We start from the raw sequence: 24,526 nt of genomic DNA, 5'->3' as shown, positions 1-24,526 counted from the left end.
TACATGTTTATCACACACAGACATATTCGTTTTCCAAAATCCTCAAGTACATATCTAAGCTGTACTCAACGAAACACAACAAAGTAATTGTATCATATTATAATAGCCAAGTCTTTTCTAGTATCCTGTTGTAGATCTCACTTCTATTATATATATATATATATATATATATATATATATATATATATATATATATATATATATATATATATATATATATATATATATATATATATATATATATATATATATATATATATATATATATATATATATATATATATATATATATATATATATATATATATATATATATATATATATATATATATATATATATATATATATATATATATATATATATATATATATATATATATATAAGAATCATCACAACGGTGGCTAAACTGTAACTGTGATCATTACACTGAACAACACAGTGCACAGTTTGCATTGTCTGTAACCTTCAGGATACACCGCACTCCGCAGCACTATAATACATGTAATATCCAGGGATTCCAGAGAGCGGGGGGAGGAAATAAAGAATAAATCCAACAATGAACCTGGAGTAACACACCCCAACAGACCCCAACAGTCACAGCGGCCACTATAATAATATCACTGAACTGAACTTGTATCATCCAAGTCGGACAAACAGGAACGAGAATTTGTAACTTGAAAGGAACAATGACTACAGTATTATGTCTGATGGTGGATTTAAGAGAATTCGGCATTTTATTCGAAGAATACGAATACTTTTCCCAAGTATTGGAATACAAACGCGAATACATTGATATCAAAAGAGAAGTATTCGAATACGAATACGAATACACCCAAGTACTGTATTCGAATGTATTCGATTATGAATACCGAATACGAATGACCCATACCTGGAACGGAAAAAACTGTGGAGACTATTTTGAGAAACTGCTGAATGTAGAGGAGAGAGATACAGAGATTAAGGCATTTGGTGGATACTACATTGATTTGATGTACAAAGCAAATTAAGTGTGTCAACAATAGCGAAAGAGGATGTGCAGGCAGCAGTAGAGGAGATGGTAATTGGCAAAGCATCAGGTTTGGATACATGTGCAGTGGTGATTGAATTAAGATGGGGTCAGTATCAGAGACAGGTTAGTTACATTACTAGCACGTTACCGTTGGAGTGGGCAAGTGCATGTGTCATTCCTGTTCCATTGCATGAAGGAAAAGGGGACAACCATGAGTGTTTAATTACAGAGGTAACAGTCAATTGAGTGTGCTAGGTAAGGTGTATGGCAGTGATTAAGAGAATCAGATAAGGCATAGATGGAGTAATATGTCTGGTAAAAGGAGGCCTCAGGGGATTGACGGGCTGTGTAAACAAAGTATTTCCTCTAATACTAATTTAGGAAAACTAACTTGGAAAAGAAAAAAGTATTTTCAGACTTGATATATTAAGTAAAATCATATCACATATATGGCATATCTATCTATCTATCTATCTATCCATCTATCTATCTATCTATCTATCTATCTATCTATCTATATATATGTATATATATATATATATATATATATATATATATATATATATATATATATATATATATATATATATATATATATATATATATATATATATATATATATATATATATATATATATATATATATATATATATATATATATCACATATAGACATATCTATATGGAGTTATGCCAGAGATGTGTTGTGTAGGGAACTGGCGGTATTGTTAACAGCACAGGGTAAATAATGTAGTATGAGTGGATCATTGTTACCAGATGACACCTCATTGATGGCAGATACAGACAAGTTAACCACGCCATTAGACGTGTTTGGATACATGTGTAGGAAGAAGCCGAAGGTGAATGTAAGAAAAAGAAATGTAATTACGTTCATTATGGAGATAAGTGGTAGCTTGAATATAACACAACACACTCATTCAGCGTTTTCACTCTCTCAGTCTCTCTGTTACGAAGGTAATATCTAAATGGTTTAAGTGACTATTTCTGATTGATTCCTTAAATGAGGGATAGCAGTCTCTGGGACTGGAAGCGTGATGTCATTACTTGTGATGATCCAACACCAATTTCAATCTACGTGGATTAACAAGCAAACTGGCGTTCATGCTGAGTTAATGCTCACCTTCGAACCGTCATGTTTAAGCCTCAATATCATTCTTCCTTCAAACTCTTACCAATTATTACGAATGAGCTATGTTCAAATACGCCATATTGCTCTAGGTGTGTATTATAGTTTCTTAAATAGTATTCCTTTCTTACAGTTTTTTTTTTTTATGTTTTATGTTCTTGTTGCCGTTGTTGTTGTTGTTGATGTTGTTGTTGTTGTTGATGTTTCTGTTGTTGTTGTTGTTCTTCTTACTATTACCCGAAAGTACAAATAAATCAAAACAAAAAGAATTTACATTTATTTATTGTTTCATACAATGATAAATTCCATAGGCTGAATGCAATGCTTGTGAGGTGAATGACAGGGAAGAATAAGAGAACAAGGAAGTGAAACAGGCCAATCAGAGGGAGGAGCTTTGTCGGTTTAGTCTTTGGGTCGATTTCATTTGGTAGCCTCACAGAGACAGCGGCTGTTGTGCTCGTGCTCGCCGACTACGGTTGAGCTCATGTACAGACGTCCATAGGAGTTCACTCCGGTGGTCTTGGTGACATCCTCCAGGAAGGCGTGGGCGCCCGTCTCGTGAGGGTAACCCATGTGCCACATCAGGTTCTGCTCGGTGATATGAGTGCCGTCCAGGGTGACCCATTTCTCGTCCATCTTGTGCACCCCCATCCACATGTAGGGATGTTCGGGCAGCGTATTGGCTGAGAGGAAGAACGGAACATAAGAACATAAGAAGGGATAAGTTTGTTTGTGTGGTAGGGGAACAGTATTTGGCGGCACGCGCTGATAGACGCGCAAGAAAATTAACAAAGTCACAGTCCCGAAAGAAACATAGAGATGGAAATGAATGACAAAAGACAGCAAGAAAGATGCGTACACGGAAATAATAAAATAGCTCATCAAAACACAGACATAGAAACAGATTAAGCATTATAATAATACTTCACCTGAGTAAGCTCAAGCAATCATTCAATAATTTACCGCTAACGACAAGGAAATAAGATCCTAATTATTCAAGCATTGACAATGAGAAATAAAAGTTCAACTTAGTTACCTGTACTACTTTACTAATCTTGCATTTGTGATGCTCAAGAAAAAACACATCGAGGATCGCTGAAATATTCATTTGTGATGCTCAAGAAAAAACACATCGAGGATCGCTGAAATATTCATAATACTCACAGATCTCGAGCCAGGTGATGGAGAATTCTTCCAGTTCTTCAGCATTGTCAAAGACAGCCAGGTCGGCCTTCCACTCCCCCTCTGCCTCCTTCTCACACAGACCCCTGCACTCCTCCCACGTCAGGTCCTCCCCGGGCTTGTCAATGACGTTGAAGCAGAGGCCCTCGGATTCGAAGAAATTCGGTGGGCACTGAGCAGCTGCGGAGGGAAGCAAGTAGAAGTGATTGCGTATTGGTGGACAGTGGAGTTGAGAGTTGATTCTGTACAGCTGGTTTTAATTGGATATGAAGGAGGGAAGCAGAAGGGAAGTGTGAATACACTCATCATCCAAGTGATTAATAGTTGGAAGTTTTTACGACTTTCTTATCGGTTAAAGAGCTTTCACCTTTAACCTTCTCACTGCTCTGGTCACCCATTACCATCCACAAGGGTGTGAAAAAATGTTTGCAAGGACAGAGAGAGATAGAGAGAGAGAGAAAGGGAAAAAAATAGAACATTTTTTTTTTTACACTAAGAAAAAAAATAAAATAAATTTAAGGACAAGTAAAAAGTAAAAGTCTATGGGCATATAAATAATCAAGGGAAAGTTATCTAGCAGGGGAAGGGTGGAATATACATTTAGAATTTTTCAATTTAAGGTAATGTTGCCTCTATGCATATATGATCATTAACGTTTTCATATCCGTCATTTGAGAGACCGTCAAGATGAATTAGCTTCACTTTAAGCATAGTGAGGTCTGAGAAATATTAATTGCTCGTGAAATGAAAGACACTATTATCGTTTTTCAACTTAGTGGGTTTATTATCATACCTCGTAGAGTTCCGTCAAGAAAGTTAAGCATTTACGTAAGTGGTACGAAGGAGGTTTCAAAGAGACGAATGATGAAAACTTTGTTATAAGGCATGAGTTGGTGCTGCTGTATATCGAACCCTTGACACAACAACTGAGGTACACATCTTACCAAGAGTGCCATAATAATTAGCAGGGACTAAGTGGCTCGAGAATCCCTGATGTGTTATTACAAAGACTATACTAGATTTTGCTATGCAGCTTTGTGAGTTTTATGCAAATATGAGTACAGTTATTGTTTACGTACCCACGAAGGCTGCCAGGGAAGCAATGATGATTTGTTGAAGGAGAGACATGTTGGTGTCAGAGTGCAGTGAAAGACAATTCGCGCCTTTTATACAGCCACGCATGGGCAAAGAGTTGAAGGAGAGCGAGGGAAACAACAGAAAAATCACTACTGGAGAGAAACAACATGTTAACTCTCCCATGTGTTTCCCTAGAGAACACGCTACAGGGAACCTTTACACTCTGTGGCGTTTTCTGTGCTAACGACCTCAAGTTTTTTTTTTCTTCTGACTCATCAATAGTAAGTACTATGTGTAGCCAGGCTTGTAGGTACTCGTACAGGTTGCATTGTGATTCTGGAAATTAGGAAAACCCAATGGCTGCTCGTCTCCTCGTCAATGCACTGACAATCAAATTAAAAATTAATGGCACTCGACAAAAAACAGTCATTTATTTACAAAACTCAAAATCATGGGCTGGAGTTGAAGACTTCCATACACAATTTTTTAAAACTGTTGTAATAAATCATGTGACATTGTGGATGAGTTTACTTTTATTGCTATATTCAGTATTTTCTGGCTTATCTGTGACCAAAACAGTCAAAACAAGACAGACATTTTTTTATACTTAGTGAATCCTTTTATCTCTTGTCTGGAGACTGGCATCTCAGTGGGCGTTTTTTATAGAAATTTTCTTGCACTTGGCCCGCGTTTCTCTTACCATAAGAAAAAAAAATCGTTGTTTGTACTAAAACACTGAAAAGGTATTAAATTAAGTGATAAACAGCTTTTCCCATTAAGGTTACGAAAAAATATTAAATCAATAACGAATAAAATAATGCAGGAGGCACAGTTTAATGTCAACACGCACACCACCCGAGATAAATATCTGACTACACAAACATCATTCAATTTGGATTTGTTACTTTTCTTTTTTTTTTCGCAATGTTAATTATTACAAGAGACTAAAGAGATTGATCTCTACATGGTATTCTACAAATTATGAATTAAAAATTTCGAGTACATTTCTCTGTGCAATGAAAGAATTTTTCTATATATATATATTTTTTTTTTATTAGCGTTTAGAACTACTGGCACAGGTAAAATATATTGAATTAATTGAGGGAAAAGCACCTTCTCTCACTACGATTACAGAAAAATATTATATTAATAATGAATAAAAGCATGCAGGAGTCACAATTCAATATCAACACGCACACCACGCGAGATAAATAACTACAAAAATATAATTCCCTTTCCATTAGTTATTTTATTATTCGCAATGTTAAATATTGCATGACAATAAAGAGATTGTTCTCAACATGCTTTTCTATAAAGAATTAAATAAAAATATTAAGTGCTGTTCTTTCTGCAATGAAACAATACCACAGTACCATGTACGACATGCATGTTTGGCAAGTGTCGGAGAGCGGGCAGGGTCGTTGATAGCAGCAGGGTGCCAGGCGAGCGTCAACCCCACGCAGGCACACCACAGCACCTGTGCCATCCCCACGACCGCCTCGGAAGAGAGAGCAATGCTCTAAACGCGACGTAACTGGTGACAAGAGAAAAACCTATCGATTTTCACATAAGTAAAGATTAGACTGAAATAAAGGAGCAGGATGTATGTAATGTCGATTGACAGTTGAGTAATTTTTAAGCCATAGACGAGTGAGTCAGTGAGTTGAGTGGGAGATGGAGTGAGAAAGAAGTGAATAGTAATGTTATGAGGTACTGGTGACTTGTACTTCTACTTGTAGACGAAAAGATCGAAGGCTTTTCAGGCATGGTAACAAAAGAAGGATAGAGTGTCATATGAGACCTTTGCGTGATGCTAAAGAGGGGCCTGATAATTGATGGGGATGAGGCTATAAGAGAATCCGCAAGAAAATATGAAAATGTTCTGGAAAGAGGTGAAGAACATTAGGAAGGGACTATTTGTCAGTGGGGAGCAGGTGAAAGCAGAAGATGGCAGGATGTTGGTCCGGCAAGATTATGTGAGAAGAGGGATATGGCATTAAAAGAAACTGCTGAATGCGGAGGAGAGGCCGTGAAATTTGTGTACTTGGGAGGGTTACTAGGTGGAAACAAGGTCTTAGGGCAATAAAATCAAGAAATTATAATGAAGAAAGAGTTGCAGGATACAGTATATGAGATCAAAAATTAGAAAAGCACCAAGTTTCGATGGATATTCAGTGCAGTGTTCGGAGATAGGTGAGGTCAGTATCATAGAGCGTAAGTTGGATTATCAAAATTGTCTTCTTACTGCCACGGTGCGGTTGGCATCTGTAATTCCATTTCCGCAGTATTAAAGGATAGCAATAAGTGTTCTAATGACAAAGGTACCAATCTATTCAATGTGGTTGCCGGTCACTGCTGGGTTGTGCCAGGGATATGTAACGTCACGATGGCATCTACGTACTCGTATATGCAAAGTGTGGAAAGGGTAGTTAATGCTGAAATGTTGGTAGAGGATTCGATCTGGTAACAACAGAGGGTAAAAATTGGACCGTGAATCAATTATTGTTCTTCGCAGACAACACAACTTATACAAAAAAGTTTACTACGTTATTAGAAAAGTTTACACGGGAGAGAGGGAAACTTCAGGTTAAAATATGAAAGAAGAAAGTAATCACGTGCTCCACGGAAGAAGGTGGTACGATGAATGTTAAGCTGAACGGTGAGGAGGTGGAGTGCACGTAAAAAGAATACTATGTGAAAAGACAGGACTGCATATTGCACTCTACAGTGCTGAGACTTGGACTATGGGAGTAGCAGACAAGAAGAGATTGAATGTAAACGAGATGAGATGTCTAAGGAGTGTGTGGGATAAGTCGGATGGAGGAGTCAGAAATGAGGAAGTTAGCAGAACGAGAGTTGCCAGACCCTTGGAGGGACGTGCAGAGGATTCTGTCCTTAGATAGCATGGATATGTTGAAAGAATGGAGGATGATAAGATGGTGAAGAAGATAAAAAGATCAAGTGTGAGATGTGTGCACGTCTAAGGTAGGCCCCATAAGATATGAATTAATAGCGTAAAAGAGTCCTTAAAGGGATGACGACAGTCACTGGAACATAGTACAATAATTATGTGTAACAGAAGCAAAAGGATAAAAGCTGTGTTGGTATGAAGTGACGCGCCCGTACAAACTCCAAGGGTGATGCCTCATAAAAGATCTAAATGTTAAGAATAAGTGTAAATATGAAAGTTGTGTGCCTTGTCTTACCTACACCATTTCTGGAAGAGATACCAGTGGTATAAACACTTTTTGTATGTATGTATGTATACAGCACAGATAAATTTAGTATGAGAGTGACTCTGTAGTCGTAGCCAGATGGTGGAAAACTCGGAAGATTCAAGAGCGTGGGCACGAGAGCAGGTTAAGTCATTGCGCACATAAACGCAGCATCCAGCTTTGGATCGAAAATGAGGATAGAGAAAGTAGGAGGGAACAGAAAAGGGGCTACTGTCAGTTGCCTCAGACACCTGAGTTTCAGTGAGGAAAAGAAGATGAGGTTTAGAAGAGGAGAGGTGGTGTTCTACAGATTGAAAATTAGATCTTAGACCGCGAATGTTGCAGAAGTTAATGAAGAAAAAGTTGAGGGGGGTGTCAAGACAATTAGGGTCGTCGACAGAAAGGCAGTCCGACCTGGGGACATTTATGGTCCCCTCCCCAGATGGGGACTCCAAGGCTGGTGTAGGAGTCGCCATGATGATTTTAAAATTTTTGAGTGAAGGGCGTGTGTGTTATTAGGTGCTTGTAGTTTTGTGTGGAGGAAGACAGTTGTCTTTAGAGGGTAGGCTGTGACTGCCCCCTTGTGTTGTGAGACACAAAGGGAAACGTTCAGTGAGGTCACAGCTGGGTTTAATGATAAGTTCACAGCACCCCCTGAACAGTGCTTTAGACCTCACTGTGAGTAATTATCGTTTCGGCAGGTGTCTACTGCCTCCTTCTCTTGAGGAGGCAGTATATACACTTTTTATATGTATGTATGAACGTGTACTGATGCAGTGACAAGGTCTTAAAGGGATTCCGTGATAAGCAGCTTTTTCCTTCAGGTGCACGGATTATGAATCGATTAAGAATGAATGGAACCAGACAGGAGGAAGAATTTTATTGCAACGCGAACAAGAACCACGATAAATATCTCTGCAATAAAATATAGTCCGATTTCATTTATAGCATACATCTGCTCCTGAATGTTTCTGTCATGCTTTCCACTCAGTCGCAAGGATATCAGACTGTGAAGGTGAGGTAATGTGTTGCTGTCTTGTTTTAAGAGTAAATATAGTGTTTGGTTCCTGCCACTTGATGATGTCACTTGCGGCGGTTCATGGCAAGCAGCAGGTTGGGTTATGAAATGACATTCATTTATATTTTATTCTTATATTCTTCCTTCCTTTATCAGATAGTAATGACTGCTAAGTGTATTTCCTGGTTTCCGAAGTACTGGCAATGTTTTCCTTACGTTCCTGCTCTTGTTGTTGAGGTTATGTTTTTTTTGTTTTTTTTGTTGTTGTTGTTCTTGTTGTTGTTGTTGTTGTTGTTGTTGTTGTTGTTGTTGTTGTTGCTACTTTTGTTGCTCATACTGCTCTTATTGCTTATGTTATTGTTGCTCTTGCTTTAATAGTAGGAGTATAATAAGCAGCAGCAACAACAACAGCAGTAGTTATACAGGTAATAGAAGTAGTAGTAATAGCAGTAGTTGTAGTAGTAGTAAAATAGTAGTAGATGTAGTAATAATAGTGGGAGTAGTAGTAGTAGTAGTAGTAGTAGTAGTAGTAGTAGTAGTAGTAGTAGTAGTAGTAGTAATATTAAAATTTGTCGTCGTTGTTGTAGTATGAGGAGTAGATATACTATTTATTGTTGCTGATGCAGATGCTGTACATGCTCTTGCTGATGCTGATGCTGCTGATGCTGTTGATGCTGATGCTGTTACTGCTGCAGTATTGGCATTACTGCTGCAGTATTGTTTTTTTGCTGTTGTTGTTGTTATATTTATTGTTGTTCTTGTTGTTGTTCGTCTTATGTTTGTTGTTTTGTTGTTGTTAGTCTTGTTTGTTGTTATTTTTGTTGTTCTGCTCTTTTACGCGAACAAAAGGCTGAGAAAAGTATTCTAAAAGATTAAATGACAAATTACCAATGATTCTAAGTTAAGTACAAGTAGATCAAATCAGATTGAAATGAAAATTCTTTATTGTTTCTTATAAGAAACTCCATACACTGGATACAGTGTTTGAAATGAAGGTCTGTTTATAGATAGCTAAATCACACATGTTAGTAACGTTGAAGCAGTTTTCTGTGAACAGCGCTTCTGCAACTTAAAAAGGATGACTGAAGAGTTCAGACTTGGATCATCAAAAACCAAAAGAAACTTGAAAGTTATTTCTTTTCTTTTTAGCAAAATTTCTCTTCCATGCCATGTGGACGAGATTCTTCAACAACGATCTTCACTATACCTGTCAAATACCTTTGAACTCTCAACATTATGCATGTGCGTGCGGAACAGTAAGTAACAAAGAAAAGGAAGAGGATAAGGTAGAGAAGTTATGAAGAAGACAAAAGAGTATGAAAAGAAGGAAGAGAAAGAAATTAAGGAGGAGGAGCTTAGTCTCTCTTGTTTCCGTCACTTTCGTACGTTGGCCTCACAGAGACAGCGGCTGTTGTGCTCGTGCTCGCCGAGTATGGTTGTCCTCATGTACAGACGTCCATACGAGTTCTCGCCGGTGGTCTTGGTGATATCCTCCAGGAAGGCGTGGGTGCCTGTCTCGTGAGGATAACCCACGCGCCACATTAGATTCTGGTGGGTGATGTGAGTGCCGTCCAGGGTGAACCAATGCTCGTCCTTCTTGTGCACACCCATCCACATGTAGGGATGCTCGGGCAGCGTATTGGCTGAGAGGAGTAACGAAGGAAATAAGTTTATTTCTGTGGTAGGAGGGAATCTGGTATTAGATATCACGCGTTGATTGACAAGAACACAAGATCCTAATCATTAAATCACTGGCAGTGAGGAAGAAATGTGCAAATTAATTCCCACTACTGCTTTAATAATCTTACATTTGTTATCTTCAGGAATAAAAGTATTAACATTCACAGCGATCCCAAGACTTTCAGGATCAATTAATATTCTCAATACTCACAGATCTCCAGCCAGGTGATGGAGAATGCTTCCAGTTCTTCAGCATTGTCGAAGACCGCCAAGTCGGACTTCCACTCCCCCTCATCCTCTATCTCACAGAGAATCCTGCACTCCTCCCATGTCAAGTTTTGCCCTGGCTTGTCAATGACGTTAAAGCAAAGACCCTCGGATTCGAAGAAATCCGAGGGGCACTGGGCGGCTGCGCAGCAAAAGAAAAACGATGATTAAGTCTGTTGGTAGACATTTAAATTGAAAATGGACTGAATAAGACTGATAGATTTAATAAGACTGAAAAGATGAACATGAGTGTTATTATATCAATCATCCATGGGACAGATAGTTATGAGAGAGTATTTTCCCTTTCCCATTGTTCTGTCATCAATTAGTGGATCTTAACCTTTAATACACATGTGGAATTGAAGACTGATAGTGTGGAAAATGTTTTTTTAACAGAAACAGGTGGTATTGCTACTGTCAATTAGTGGACCTTAGCTACTATCAATTTGTGGACCTTAGCCTTTAATACACATACTTCTTACATTAATACTTCAGACGACACTTGAGAAACACATCATCTTACCATAATAATCAATAGCCATGATAATCAATACGGACTAAGTGGATCGACATTCCCTTATGTCCTATTACAAAGAAAACACTACACTTTCCTATAACTGTTGTGAGTGTTGTGCGAATGCAACTGTAGTTATTGTTTTTACTTACCCACGAAGGCTGCCAGGGAAGCAATGATAACTTTTTGAAGGAGAGACATGTTGGTGTCTGTATGAAGTCAAAGGCAACAGGCAGACTTTTATACATCACACATGATGAAATAGTAGAGAAAAGAGGAGGGGAGAGAAGAGAAAAATCAGTATTGATGAGAAATTAGATGATAACTCTCTCATGCACTACTTCCTTTGTGAACGTGTTACTGGGAACCTTTACACTGTCTGAGATTTTCTGTGCTAACGACCTCATGTTTTTATTTTGTTTTTTTACGCATTACGTGCAAAGACTAGGTATGCACATAGACACAGGCTGTGGCGAAACCTTAGCACTTAGCAAAACCCTTGTGAAAGCTCGTGTGGATCCACACTGCTCGTCCATGCACTGACATCGAATAATGAAATTGCGAATTACTTGTGGACCTTAAAATGAAGCGTTGGAGGTCACCACATCCATGTATTGAGGTTCATCGTGTTGAAATAATTCATTTGACATTTTTGAGAGATTGCATACCTTACTCAGACAGTATTTTGTTCTTTGTGTGGAAGTGTCATTAATAGGGTGTCCAGTGTAAAGAGAAGGGAGCGAGGGAGGGTGGTGAGTTCAGTGAGGAGGATTTTTTTTCATTTTTTTCTTTTAAGAAGAGGAAGAAAAGAAGAAATTCCACGATTGTCAGTGAAAAAATGGAATCTCTGTCAACATGCTGTTCATGAGACATTTAAATACTCGTGTTGGTAGCGATGTACTTCATGGTGCGGCTAGTAAATACGTGGTGCATGGATGAAGGAAAAGGGGGAAAGTTAGATAGCACTCTGTAAGAAACGAAAGCTTGCAAATGTAAGCACATATATATATATATATATATATATATATATATATATATATATATATATATATATATATATATATATATATATATATATATATATATATATATATATATAATAGAAGTGAGATTTACAGCAGGATATTAGAAAAGACTTGGCTATTATAATCTGATATAAGTATTTTGTTGTGTTTCGTTGAGTACAGCTTAGATATGTACTTGAGGATTTTGGAAAACGAATATGTCTGTGTGTGATAAACATGTACAGGATACTGGCATCAGTATATATATATATATATATATATATATATATATATATATATATATATATATATATATATATATATATATATATATATATATATATATATATATATATATATATATATATATATATATATATATATATATATATATATATATATCAGATTCATCACAACGGTGGCTAAACTGTAACTGTGATCATTACACTGAACAAAACAGTGCACAGTTTACATTGTCTGTAACCTTCAGGATACACCGCACTCCGCAGCACTATAATACATGTAATATCCAGGGATTCCAGAGAGTGGGGGGAGGAAATAAAAAATAAATCCAACAATGAACCTGGAGTAACACACCTTCTACCACTGGCAAGAGGCAACTAAGGGCCGCCAGACACCAACAGTCACAGCGGCCACGCTAGTCAACCTGTATCATCCATGTCGGACAAACAGGAACGAGAATTTGTAACTTGAAAGGAACAATGACTACAGTATTATGTCTGATGGTGGATTTAAGAGAATTCGGCATTTTATTCGAAGAATACGAATACTTTTCCCAAGTATTGGAATACAAACGCGAATACATTGATATCAAAAGAGAAGTATTCGAATACGAATACGAATACACCCAAGTACTGTATTCGAATGTATTCGATTATGAATACCGAATACGAATGACCCATACCTGGAACGGAAAAAACTGTGGAGACTATTTTGAGAAACTGCTGAATGTAGAGGAGAGAGATACAGAGATTAAGGCATTTGGTGGATACTACATTGATTTGATGTACAAAGCAAATTAAGTGTGTCAACAATAGCGAAAGAGGATGTGCAGGCAGCAGTAGAGGAGATGGTAATTGGCAAAGCATCAGGTTTGGATACATGTGCAGTGGTGATTGAATTAAGATGGGGTCAGTATCAGAGACAGGTTAGTTACATTACTAGCACGTTACCGTTGGAGTGGGCAAGTGCATGTGTCATTCCTGTTCCATTGCATGAAGGAAAAGGGGACAACCATGAGTGTTTAATTACAGAGGTAACAGTCAATTGAGTGTGCTAGGTAAGGTGTATGGCAGTGATTAAGAGAATCAGATAAGGCATAGATGGAGTAATATGTCTGGTAAAAGGAGGCCTCAGGGGATTGACGGGCTGTGTAAACAAAGTATTTCCTCTATTACTAATTTAGGAAAACTAACTTGGAAAAGAAAAAAGTATTTTCAGACTTGATATATTAAGTAAAATCATATCACATATATAACATATCTATCTATCTGTCTTTCTATTTACCTATCTATCTATCTATCTATCTATCTATCTATATATATATATATATATATATATATATATATATATATATATATATATATATATATATATATATATATATATATATATATATATATATATATATATATATATATATATATATATATATATATATATATATATATATATATATATATATATATATATATATATATATATATATATATATAAATATATATATATCACATATAGGCATATCTATATGGAGTTATGCCAGAGATGTGTTGTGTAGGGAACTGGCGGTATTGTTAACAGCACAGGGTAAATAATGTAGTATGAGTGGATCACTGTTACCAGATGACACCTCATTGATGGCAGATACAGACAAGTTAACCACGCCATTAGACGTGTTTGGATACGTGTGTAGGAAGAAGCCGAAGGTGAATGTAAGAAAAAGAAATGTAATTACGTTCATTATGGAGATAAGTGGTAGCTTGAATATAACACAACACACTCATTCAGCGTTTTCACTCTCTCAGTCTCTCTGTTACGAAGGTAATATCTAAATAGTTTAAGTGACAATTTCTGATTGATTCCTTAAATGAGGGATAGCAGTCTCTGGGACTGGAAGCGTGATGTCATTACTTGTGATGATCCTATACCAATTTCAATCTACGTGGATTAACGAGCAAACTGGCGTTCATGCTGAGTTAATGCTCACCTTCGAACCGTCATGTTTAAGCCTCAATATCATTCTTCCTTCAAACTCTTATTAATAATTACGAATGAGCTATGTTCAAATACGCCATATTGCTCTAGGTGTGTATTATAGTTTCTTAAATAGTATTCCTTTCTTACTGTTTTTTTTTTTTTTATGTTTTATGTTCTTGTTGCCGTTGTTGTTATTGTTGATGTTGGTGTTGTTGTTGATGTTTCTGTTGTTGTTGCTGTTGTTCTTACTATTACCCGAAAGTACAAATAAATCAAAACAAAAAGAATTTACATTTATTTATTGTTTCATACAATGATAAATTCCATAGGCTGAATGCAATGCTTGTGAGGTGAATGACAGGGAAGAATAAGAGAACAAGGAAGTGAAACAGGCCAATCAGAGGGAGGAGCTTTGTCGGTTTAGTCTTTGGGTCGATTTCATTTGGTAGCCTCACAGAGACAGCGGCTGTTGTGCTCGTGCTCGCCGACTACGGTTGAGCTCATGTACAGACGTCCATAGGAGTTCACTCCGGTGGTCTTGGTGACATCCTCCAGGAAGGCGTGGGCGCCCGTCTCGTGAGGGTAACCCATGTGCCACATCAGGTTCTGCTCGGTGATATGAGTGCCGTCCAGGGTGACCCATTTCTCGTCCATCTTGTGCACCCCCATCCACATGTAGGGATGTTCAGGCAGCGTATTGGCTGAGAGGAAGAACGGAAGGGATAAGTTTGTTTGTGTGGTAGGGGGACAGTGTTTGGCGGCACGCGTTGATAGACGCGCAAGAAATAATAAAATAGCTCATCAAAACACAGACATAGAAACAGATTAAGCATTATAATAATACTTCACCTGAGTAAGCTCAAGCAATCATTCAATAATTTACCGCTAACGACAAGGAAATAAGATCCTAATTATTCAAGCATTGACAATGAGAAATAAAAGTTCAACTTAGTTACCTGTACTACTTTACTAGTCTTGCATTTGTGATGCTCAAGAAAAAACACATCGAGGATCGCTGAAATATTCATAATACTCACAGATCTCGAGCCAGGTGATGGAGAATTCTTCCAGTTCTTCAGCATTGTCAAAGACAGCCAGGTCGGCCTTCCACTCCCCCTCTGCCTCCTTCTCACACAGACCCCTGCACTCCTCCCACGTCAGGTCCTCCCCGGGCTTGTCAATGACGTTGAAGCAGAGGCCCTCGGATTCGAAGAAATTCGGTGGGCACTGAGCAGCTGCGGAGGGAAGCAAGTAGAAGTGATTGCGTATTGGTGGACAGTGGAGTTGAGAGTTGATTCTGTACAGGTGGTTTTAATTGGATATGAAGGAGGGAAGCAGAAGGGAAGTGTGAATACACTCATCATCCAAGTGATTAATAGTTGGAAGTTTTTACGACTTTCTTATCGGTTAAAGAGCTTTCACCTTTAACCTTCTCACTGCTCTGGTCACCCATTACCATCCACAAGGGTGTGAAAAAATGTTTGCAAGGACAGAAAGAGAGAGAGAAAGGAAAAAATAGAAAAAATTGTTTTTTTAACGCTAAGAAAAAAATAATAATAATAAAATAAATTTAAGTACAAGTAAAAAGTAAAAGTCTATAGGCATACAAATCATCAAGGGAAAATTATCTAGCAGAGAAAGGGTTAAATATACATTTGTAATTTTTCAATTTAAGGTAATGTTGCCTGTATGCATATATGATCATTAACGTTTTCATATCCGTCATTTGAGAGACCGTCAAGATGAATTAGCTTCACTTTAAGCATAGTGAGGTCTGAGAAATATACATTGCTCGTGAAATGAAAGACATTGTTATCGCTTTTTAACTTAGTGGGTTTATGCCATGCCTCTTAGAGTTCCGTCAAGAAAGTTAAGCATTTACGTAAGTGATACGAAAGAGGTTCCAGAGAGATGAATGATGAAAACTTTGTTATAAGGCATGAGTTGGTGCTGCTGTATATCGAACCCTTGACACAACAACTGAGGTACACATCTTACCAAGAGTGCCATAATAATTAGCAGGGACTAAGTGGCTCGAGAATCCTTGATGTGTTATTACAAAGACTATACTAGATTTTGCTATGCAGCTTTGTGAGTTTTATGCAAATATGAGTACAGTTATTGTTTACGTACCCACGAAGGCTGCCAGGGAAGCAATGATGATTTGTTGAAGGAGAGACATGTTGGTGTCAGAGTGCAGTGAAAGACAATTCGCAGTCTTTTATACAGCCACGCATGGGCAAAGAGTTGAAGGAGAGCGAGGGAAACAACAGAAAAATCACTACTGGAGAGAAACAACATGTTAACTCTCCCATGTGTTTCCCTAGAGAACACGCTACAGGGAACCTTTACACTCTGTGGCGTTTTCTGTGCTAACGACCTCAAGTTTTTTTTTTCTTCTGACTCATCAATAGTAAGTACTATGTGTAGCCAGGCTTGTAGGTACTCGTACAGGTTGCATTGTGATTCTGGAAATTAGGAAAACCCAATGGCTGCTCGTCTCCTCGTCAATGCACTGACAATCAAATTAAAAATTAATGGCACTCGACAAAAAACAGTCATTTATTTACAAAACTCGAAATCATGGGCTGGAGTTGAAGACTTCCATACACAATTTTTTAAAACTGTTGTAATAAATCATGTGACATTGTGGATGAGTTTACTTATATTGCTATATTTAGTATTTTCTGGCTAATCTGTAACCAAAAGAGTCAAAACAAAAAAGACACTTTTTTTTATATTTGTGAATCCTTTTATCTCTTGTCTGGAGACTGGCATCTCAGTGGGCGTTTTTTATAGAAATTTTCTTGCCCTTGGCCCGCGTTTCTCTTACCATAAAAAAAAAAATCGTTGTGTACACTGAAAGGGATTAAATTAAGTGATAAGCAGCTTTTCCCATTAAGGTTACGAAAAAATATTAAATCAATAACAAATAAAATAATGCAGGAGGCACAGTTTAATGTCAACACGCACACCACCCGAGATAAATATCTGACTACACAAACATAGTTCAATTTGGATTTGTTACTTTTCTTTTTCTTTTTTTATCCGCAATGTTAAATATTACAAGAGACTAAAGAGATTGATCTCTACATGGTATTCTACAAATCATGAATTAAAAATTTCGAGTACATTTCTCTGTACAATGAAAGAATTTTTCTATATATTTTTTTATTAGCGTTTAGACCTACTTGCACAGGTAAAATATATAGGATTAATTGAGGGAAAAGCACCTTCTCCCACTACGATTACAGAAAATATTATATTAATAATGAATAAAAGCATGCAGGAGTCACAATTCAATATCAACACGCACACCACGCGAGATAAATAACTACAAAAATATAATTCCCTTTTCATTAGTTATTTTATTATTCGCAATGTTAAATATTGCATGACAATAAAGAGATTGTTCTCAACATGCTTTTCTATAAAGAATTAAATAAGAATATTAAGTGCTGTTCTTTCTGCAATGAAACAATACCACAGTACCATGTACGACATGCATGTTTGGCAAGTGTCGGAGAGCGGGCAGGGTCGTTGATAGCAGCAGGGTGCCAGGCGAGCGTCAACCCCACGCAGGCACACCACAGCACCTGTGCCATCCCCACGACCGCCTCGGAAGAGAGAGCAATGCTCTAAACGCGACGTAACTGGTGACAAGAGAAAAACCTATCGATTTTCACATAAGTAGAGATTAGACTGAAATAAAGGAGCAGGATGTAGGTAATGTCGATTGACAGTTGAGTAATTTTTAAGCCATAGACGAGTGAGTCAGTGAGTTGAGTGGGAGATGGAGTGAGAAAGAAGTGAATAGTAATGTTATGAGGTACTGGTGACTTGTACTTCTACTTGTAGACGAAAAGATCGAAGGCTTTTCAGGCATGGTAACAAAAGAAGGATAGAGTGTCATATGAGACCTTTGCGTGATGCTGAAGAGGGGCCTGATAATTGATGGGGATGAGGCTATAAGAGAATCCGCAAGAAAATATGAAAATGTTCTGGAAAGAGGTGAGGAACATTAGGAAGGGACTATTTGTCAGTGAGGAGCAGGTGAAAGCAGAAGATGGCAGGATGTTGGTTCGGCAAGATTACGTGAGAACAGGGATATGGCATTAAAAGAAACTGCTGAATGCGGAGGAGAGGCCGTGAAACTTGTGTACTTGGGAGAGTTACTAGGTGGAAACAAGGTCTTAGGGCAATAAAATCAAGTAATTATAATGAAGAAAGCGTTGCAGGATAAAGTATAGGAGATGAAAATTAGAAAAGCACCAAGTTTCGATGGATATTCAGTGCAGTGTTCGGAGATAGGTGAGGTCAGTATCATAGAGCGTAAGTTGGATTATCAAAATTGTCTTCTTACTGCCACGGTGCGGTTGGCATCTGTAGTTCCATTTCCGCAGTATTAAAGGATAGCAATAAGTGTTCTAATGACAAAGGTACCAATCTATTCAATGTGGTTGCCGGTCACTGCTGGGTTGTGCCAGGGATATGTAACGTCACGATGGCATCTACGTATATGCAAAGTGTGGAAAGGGTAGTTAATGCTGAAATGTTGGTAGAGGATTCGATCTGGTAACAACAGAGGGTAAAAATTGGACCGTGAATCAATTATTGTTCTTCGCAGACAACACAACTTATACAAAAAAGTTAACTACGTTATTAGAAAAGTTTACACGGGAGAGAGGGTTAAAATATGAAAGAAGAAAGTAATCACGTGCTCCACGGAAGAAGGTGGAACGATGAATGTTAAGCTGAACGGTGAGGAGGTGGAGTGCACGTAAAAAGAATACTATGTGAAAAGACAGGACTGCATATTGCACTCTACAGTGCTGAGACTTGGACTATGGGAGTAGCAGACAAGAAGAGATTGAATGTAAACGAGATGAGATGTCTAAGGAGTGTGTGGGATAAGTCGGATGGAGGAGTCAGAAATGAGGAAGTTAGCAGAACGAGAGTTGCCAGACCCTTGGAGGGACGTGCAGAGGATTCTGTCCTTAGATAGCATGGATATGTTGAAAGAATGGAGGATGATAAGATGGTGAAGAAGATAAAAAGATCAAGTGTGAGATGTGTGCACGTCTAAGGTAGGCCCCATAAGATATGAATTAATAGCGTAAAAGAGTCCTTAAAGGGATGACGACAGTCACTGGAACATAGTACAATAATTATGTGTAACAGAAGCAAAAGGATAAAAGCTGTGTTGGTATGAAGTGACGCGCCCGTACAAACTCCAAGGGTGATGCCTCATAAAAGATCTAAATGTTATGAATAAGTGTAAATATGAAAGTTGTGTGCCTTGTCTTACCTACACCATTTCTGGAAGAGATACCAGTTTTTTTTTTTTTTTTATGTAGGAATGACACTGGCCAAGGACAACAAAAATCTAATAAAAAAAAATGCCCACTGAAATGCAAGTCCCATAAAAGGGTCAAAGCAGTGGTCAAAAATTGGTGGATAAGTGTCTTGAAACCTCCCTCTTGAAGGAATTCAAGTCATAGGAAGGTGGAAATACAAAAGCAGGCAGGGAGTTCCAGAGTTTGCCAGAGAAAGGGATGAATGATTGAGAATACTGGTTAACTCTTGCGTTAGAGAGGTGGACAGAATAGGGGTGAGAGAAAGAAGAAAGTCTTGTGCAGCGAGGCCTCGGAAGGAGGGGAGGCATGGAGTTAGCAAGATCAGAAGAGCAGTTAGCATGAAAATAGCGGTAGAAGACAGCTAGATATGCAACATTGCAGCGGTGAGAGACAGGCTGAAGACCGTCAGTTAGAGAAGAGGAGTTGATGAGACGAAAAGCTTTTGATTCCACCCTGTCTAGAAGAGCAGTATGAGTGGAACCCCCCCAGACATGTGAAGCATACTCCATACATGGACGGATAAGGCCCTTGTACAGAGTTAGCATCTGGGGGGTGAGAAAAACTGGCGGAGACGTCTCAGAACACCTAACCTCATAGAAGCTGTTTTAGCTAGAGATTAGATGTGAAGTTTCCAGTTCATATTATAAGTAAAGGACAGACCGAGGATGTTCAGTGTAGAAGAGGGGGACAGTTGAGTGTCATTGAAGAAGAGGGGATAGTTGTCTGGAAGGTTGTGTCGAGTTGATAGATGGAGGAATTGAGTTTTTGAGGCATTGAACATAACCAAGTTTGCTCTGCCCCAATCAGAAATTTTAGAAAGATCAGAAGTCAGGCGTTCTGTGGCTTCCCTGCGTGATATGTTTACCTCCTGAAGGGTTGGACGTCTATGAAAAGACGTGGAAAAGTGCAGGTTGGTATCATCAGCGTAGGAGTGGATAGGACAAGAAGTTTGGTTTAGAAGATCATTAATGAATTATAAGAAGAGAGTGGGTGACAGGACAGAACCCTGAGGAACACCACTGTTAATAGATTTAGGAGAAGAACAGTGACCGTCTACCACAGCAGCAATAGAACGGTCAGAAAGAAAACTTGAGATGAAGTTACAGAGAGAAGGATAGAAACCGTAAGAGGGTAGTTTGGAAATCAAAGCTTTGTGCCAGACTCTATCAAAGGCTTTTGATATGTCCAAGGCAACAGCAAAAGTTTCACCAAAATCTCTAAAAGAGGATGACCAAGACTCAGTAAGGAAAGCCAGAAGATCACCAGTAGAGCGGCCTTGACGGAACCCATACTGGCGATCAGATAGAAGGTTGTGAAGTGATAGATGTTTAAGAATCTTCCTGTTGAGGATAGATTCAAAAACTTTAGATAAGCAGGAAATTAAAGCAATAGGACGGTAGTTTAAGGGGTTAGAGCGGTCACCCTTTTTAGGAACAGGTTGAATGTAGGCAAACTTCCAGCAAGAAGGAAAGGTAGATGTTGACAGACAGAGCTGAAAGAGTTTAACTAGGCAAGGTGCAAGCACGGAGGCACAGTTTCGGAGAACAATAGGAGGGACCCCATCAGGTCCATAAGCCTTCCGAGGGTTTAGGCCAGCGAGGGCATGGAAAACATCATTGCGAAGAATTTTAATTGGTGGCATGAAGTAGTCAGAGGGTGGAGGAGAGGGAGGAACAAGCCCAGAATCGTCCAAGGTAGAGTTTTTAGCAAAGGTTTGAGCAAAGAGTTCAGCTTTAGAAATAGATGTGATAGCAGTGGTGCCATTTATGTTTGTATGTATGAATGTGTACTGATGCACTGATAAGGTCTTCAAGAAATTCAGTGATAAGCAGCTTCTTCCTTCAGGTGCACGGATAATGAATCGATTTAGAATGAATGGAACCAGACAGAAGGAAGAGTTTTATTGCAACACGCACAGGAACCACGATAAATATTTATGCACTAAAATATTTCAGGTATAGCATACGGTTGGGACTGAAGATTACTGTCATGCTTTCCACTCAGTCGCAAGGATATTACTGTGTGAAGGTGAGTGTACCGTGTTGCTGTGTTGTTTAAAGATTAATTATAGTGTTTGGTTCCTGTCACCCGATGTCACTTCCCGCGGTTCATGGGAAGGAGGAAGTTGGGAAATCAAATGACATTTATTTATTTTTTTTATTATTATTTTCTTCCTTTTCTCAGATAGTAAAAACTGCTAGGTGTATTTCCTGGTTTCAGAAGTACTCGCAATGTTTTCTTTCCGTTCCTGCTCTTGTTGTTCAGCTTCTTGTAGTTTTTGTTTTTCTTGTTGCTGTTTTTATTGCAGCTGTTGCTGCTGCCACCAATATTGTCCTTAAGTACAAGTAGATCAAATCAGATTGAAATGAAAATTCTTTATTGTTTCTTATAAGAAACTACATAGACCAAATACAGTGGCTGAAATGAAGGTCTGTTTATAGATAGCTAAATCACACATTCTACTAACGTGGGTCAGTTTTCAGTGAACAGCGCCTGTGCAACTTAAAAAGGATGACTGAAGAGTTCAGTCTTATCTCATCCAAACACAAAAGTCAGTTGAAAGTTATTTCTTTTCTTTTTAGCAAAATTTCTCTTCCATGCCATGTGGACGAGATTCTTCAACAACGATCTTTTGTTTCCGTCACTTTCGTACGTTGGCCTCACAGAGACAGCGGCTGTTGTGCTCGTGCTCGCCGAGTATGGTTGTCCTCATGTACAGACGTCCATACGAGTTCTCGCCGGTGGTCTTGGTGATATCCTCCAGGAAGGCGTGGGTGCCTGTCTCGTGAGGATAACCCACGCGCCACATTAGATTCTGGTGGGTGATGTGAGTGCCGTCCAGGGTGAACCAATGTTCGTCCTTCTTGTGCACACCCATCCACATGTAGGGATGCTCGGGCAGCGTATTGGCTGAGAGGAGTAACGAAGGCAATAAGTTTATTTCTGTGGTAGGAGGGAATCTGGTATTGGATGTCACGCGTTGATTGACAAGAACACAAGATCCTAATCATTAAATCACTAGCAGTGAGGAAGAAATGTGCAAATTAATTCCCACAACTACTTTAATAATTTTACATTTGTTATCTTCAGGAATAAAAGTATTAACATTCACAGCGATCCCAAGACTTTCAGGATCACTTAACATTCGCAATACTCACAGATCTCCAGCCAGGTGATGGAGAATGCTTCCAGTTCTTCGGCATTGTCAAAGACCGCCAAGTCGGACTTCCACTCCCCCTCATCCTCTATCTCACAGAGAATCCTGCACTCCTCCCATGTCAAGTTTTGCCCTGGCTTGTCAATGACGTTGAAGCAAAGACCCTCGGATTCGAAAAAATCCGAGGGGCACTGGGCGGCTGCGCAGGAAAAGTAAAACGATGCTTAAGTTTATTCATAGACATTGTAACTGAAAATTGATTGAATAAGACTGATTGATCTAATAAGACTGGAAAGACGTACATAAGTGTTATTATATCAATCATCCATGGGACGGATTATTATGAGTGAGTAATTTTCTCTTTCCCTTCGCTCTGTCATCAATTAGTGGACCTTAGCCTTTAATACACATGTGAAATTGAAGACTGATAGTGTGAAAAAGGCTTTAACAGGCTTCTAACAGAAACAGACGGTAATGCTACTGGCTGCGTTTTGTATTACGGGAAAGACTGACTGAACTCTTACTCAAAGATTCTAGGAGAGCAATGTCTGATGGCAGAGATCGAACCCTTCAGACGACACTTGAGAAACACATCGTCTTCACATGATAATCAATAGCCATGATAATCAACACGGACTAATTGGATCGACATTCCCTTATGTCCTATTACAAAGAGAATACTACACTTTCATATAACTGTTGTGAGTGTTGTGCGAATACAACTGTGGTTATTGCTTACTTACCCACGAAGACTGCCAGGGAAGCAATGATGACTTGTTGAAGGAGAGACATGTTGGTGTCTGTATGAAGTCAAAGACAACACGCAGACTTTTATACTTCACACATGACGAAATAGTACAGAAAGAGGAAGGGAGAGAAAAGAAAAATCAGTACTGGTGAGAAATAACATGATAACTCTCTCATGCACTACTTCCCTTTTCAACGTATTACAGGGAACCTTTACACTGCCTGGGATTTTCTGTGCTAACGACCTCAAGATTTTTTTTTTTTTTTTCAGCAGTAGGTGCTAAGACTAGGTAAGTACATAGGTACAGGCTGTAGCAAGCCCTTATCACGTAGGAGAACCTTATGGAAGCTCGTGTGGATCCATATTACTCATCCATGCACTGGCAATCAAATAACGAAATTGCGAATTACTGGTAGGCCTTAAAATGAAGCGTTGGAGGTCACCACATCTATATATTGAGGTTCATAATGTAATAATTCATTTGACAATATCGAGAGATTGCATACCTTGCTCACACAGTATTTTGTTCTCGGTGTGGAAGTGTCACTAGTAGGGTGTCCGGTGTAAAGAGAGGGGAGCGAGGGAGAGTAGTGAGTTCGGTGAGGTGGATTTTTTTTTTTTTTTTTTTTTCTAGAAGAAAAACAAGAAATCACACGATTGTCTGTGAAATAAAAGAACCTCTGTCAACATGCTACTCATGAGTCATTTAAATACTCGTGTTGGTAGCGATGTACTTAATGGTGCGGCAGGTAAATACGTGGTGCCTGGCATGAAGGTAAAGGAGGAAAGTTAGTTAACACTCTGTAAGAAACGAAAGCTTGCAAATGTAAGCACAAGGTTTGATACGATAGATATTCATAACTTTAAATAGAAAAAAAAAAAAAAAATATATATATATATATATATATATATATATATATATATATATATATAT

At 38.4% G+C, this 24,526-nt stretch overlaps 4 protein-coding genes across 4 annotated transcripts; all 4 read right to left on the bottom strand.

Annotated features, from left to right (window-relative positions):
* Positions 1 to 2,418: 2,418 nt before the first annotated feature.
* Positions 2,419 to 4,493, bottom strand: LOC135104690 (uncharacterized). Its single transcript, XM_064012215.1, has 3 exons — positions 4,418 to 4,493; positions 3,321 to 3,518; positions 2,419 to 2,839 (listed from the first exon to the last, which is right to left on the bottom strand). The coding sequence occupies exons 1-3, from the start codon at positions 4,464 to 4,466 to the stop codon at positions 2,577 to 2,579; spliced, it is 510 nt and encodes a 169-aa protein (XP_063868285.1). The 5' UTR covers positions 4,467 to 4,493; the 3' UTR covers positions 2,419 to 2,576.
* A 5,081-nt stretch (positions 4,494 to 9,574) lies between these two features.
* On the bottom strand, positions 9,575 to 11,416 carry LOC135105065 (uncharacterized). The gene is made up of 3 exons (XM_064013006.1): positions 11,262 to 11,416; positions 10,540 to 10,737; positions 9,575 to 10,291 (listed from the first exon to the last, which is right to left on the bottom strand). The coding sequence occupies exons 1-3, from the start codon at positions 11,308 to 11,310 to the stop codon at positions 10,023 to 10,025; spliced, it is 516 nt and encodes a 171-aa protein (XP_063869076.1). The 5' UTR covers positions 11,311 to 11,416; the 3' UTR covers positions 9,575 to 10,022.
* Positions 11,417 to 14,610: 3,194 nt separating this feature from the next.
* On the bottom strand, positions 14,611 to 16,621 carry LOC135104689 (uncharacterized). The gene is made up of 3 exons (XM_064012213.1): positions 16,464 to 16,621; positions 15,368 to 15,565; positions 14,611 to 15,031 (listed from the first exon to the last, which is right to left on the bottom strand). Exons 1-3 carry the CDS (start codon positions 16,510 to 16,512, stop codon positions 14,769 to 14,771), a joined length of 510 nt encoding a protein of 169 aa, XP_063868283.1. The 5' UTR covers positions 16,513 to 16,621; the 3' UTR covers positions 14,611 to 14,768.
* A 5,426-nt stretch (positions 16,622 to 22,047) lies between these two features.
* LOC135105064 (uncharacterized) lies at positions 22,048 to 23,732 on the bottom strand. Its single transcript, XM_064013005.1, has 3 exons — positions 23,588 to 23,732; positions 22,846 to 23,043; positions 22,048 to 22,597 (listed from the first exon to the last, which is right to left on the bottom strand). Exons 1-3 carry the CDS (start codon positions 23,634 to 23,636, stop codon positions 22,329 to 22,331), a joined length of 516 nt encoding a protein of 171 aa, XP_063869075.1. The 5' UTR covers positions 23,637 to 23,732; the 3' UTR covers positions 22,048 to 22,328.
* Positions 23,733 to 24,526: the final 794 nt, after the last annotated feature.

Source organism: Scylla paramamosain, chromosome 11 (genome assembly GCF_035594125.1).
Source record: "Scylla paramamosain isolate STU-SP2022 chromosome 11, ASM3559412v1, whole genome shotgun sequence".
Taxonomy (NCBI): domain Eukaryota; kingdom Metazoa; phylum Arthropoda; class Malacostraca; order Decapoda; family Portunidae; genus Scylla; species Scylla paramamosain.
This window is presented reverse-complemented; position numbering and strand designations above follow the sequence as displayed.

Excerpts from the sequence above, each read along its gene's own strand:
- LOC135104690 (XM_064012215.1), bottom strand. The coding sequence starts at position 4,466 with ATGTCTCTCCTTCAACAAATCATCATTGCTTCCCTGGCAGCCTTCGTG. Across the intron at positions 3,519-4,417 it reads TTCCCTGGCAGCCTTCGTGG|CTGCTCAGTGCCCACCGAAT; the intron begins GTACGTAAACAA and ends TTCCCTCCGCAG. Across the intron at positions 2,840-3,320 it reads CATCACCTGGCTCGAGATCT|CCAATACGCTGCCCGAACAT; the intron begins GTGAGTATTATG and ends TCTTCCTCTCAG.
- LOC135105065 (XM_064013006.1), bottom strand. The coding sequence starts at position 11,310 with ATGTCTCTCCTTCAAAAAGTTATCATTGCTTCCCTGGCAGCCTTCGTG. Across the intron at positions 10,738-11,261 it reads TTCCCTGGCAGCCTTCGTGG|CCGCCCAGTGCCCCTCGGAT; the intron begins GTAAGTAAAAAC and ends TTTGCTGCGCAG. Across the intron at positions 10,292-10,539 it reads CATCACCTGGCTGGAGATCT|CCAATACGCTGCCCGAGCAT; the intron begins GTGAGTATTGAG and ends TACTCCTCTCAG.
- LOC135104689 (XM_064012213.1), bottom strand. The coding sequence starts at position 16,512 with ATGTCTCTCCTTCAACAAATCATCATTGCTTCCCTGGCAGCCTTCGTG. Across the intron at positions 15,566-16,463 it reads TTCCCTGGCAGCCTTCGTGG|CTGCTCAGTGCCCACCGAAT; the intron begins GTACGTAAACAA and ends TTCCCTCCGCAG. Across the intron at positions 15,032-15,367 it reads CATCACCTGGCTCGAGATCT|CCAATACGCTGCCTGAACAT; the intron begins GTGAGTATTATG and ends TCTTCCTCTCAG.
- LOC135105064 (XM_064013005.1), bottom strand. The coding sequence starts at position 23,636 with ATGTCTCTCCTTCAACAAGTCATCATTGCTTCCCTGGCAGTCTTCGTG. Across the intron at positions 23,044-23,587 it reads TTCCCTGGCAGTCTTCGTGG|CCGCCCAGTGCCCCTCGGAT; the intron begins GTAAGTAAGCAA and ends TTTCCTGCGCAG. Across the intron at positions 22,598-22,845 it reads CATCACCTGGCTGGAGATCT|CCAATACGCTGCCCGAGCAT; the intron begins GTGAGTATTGCG and ends TACTCCTCTCAG.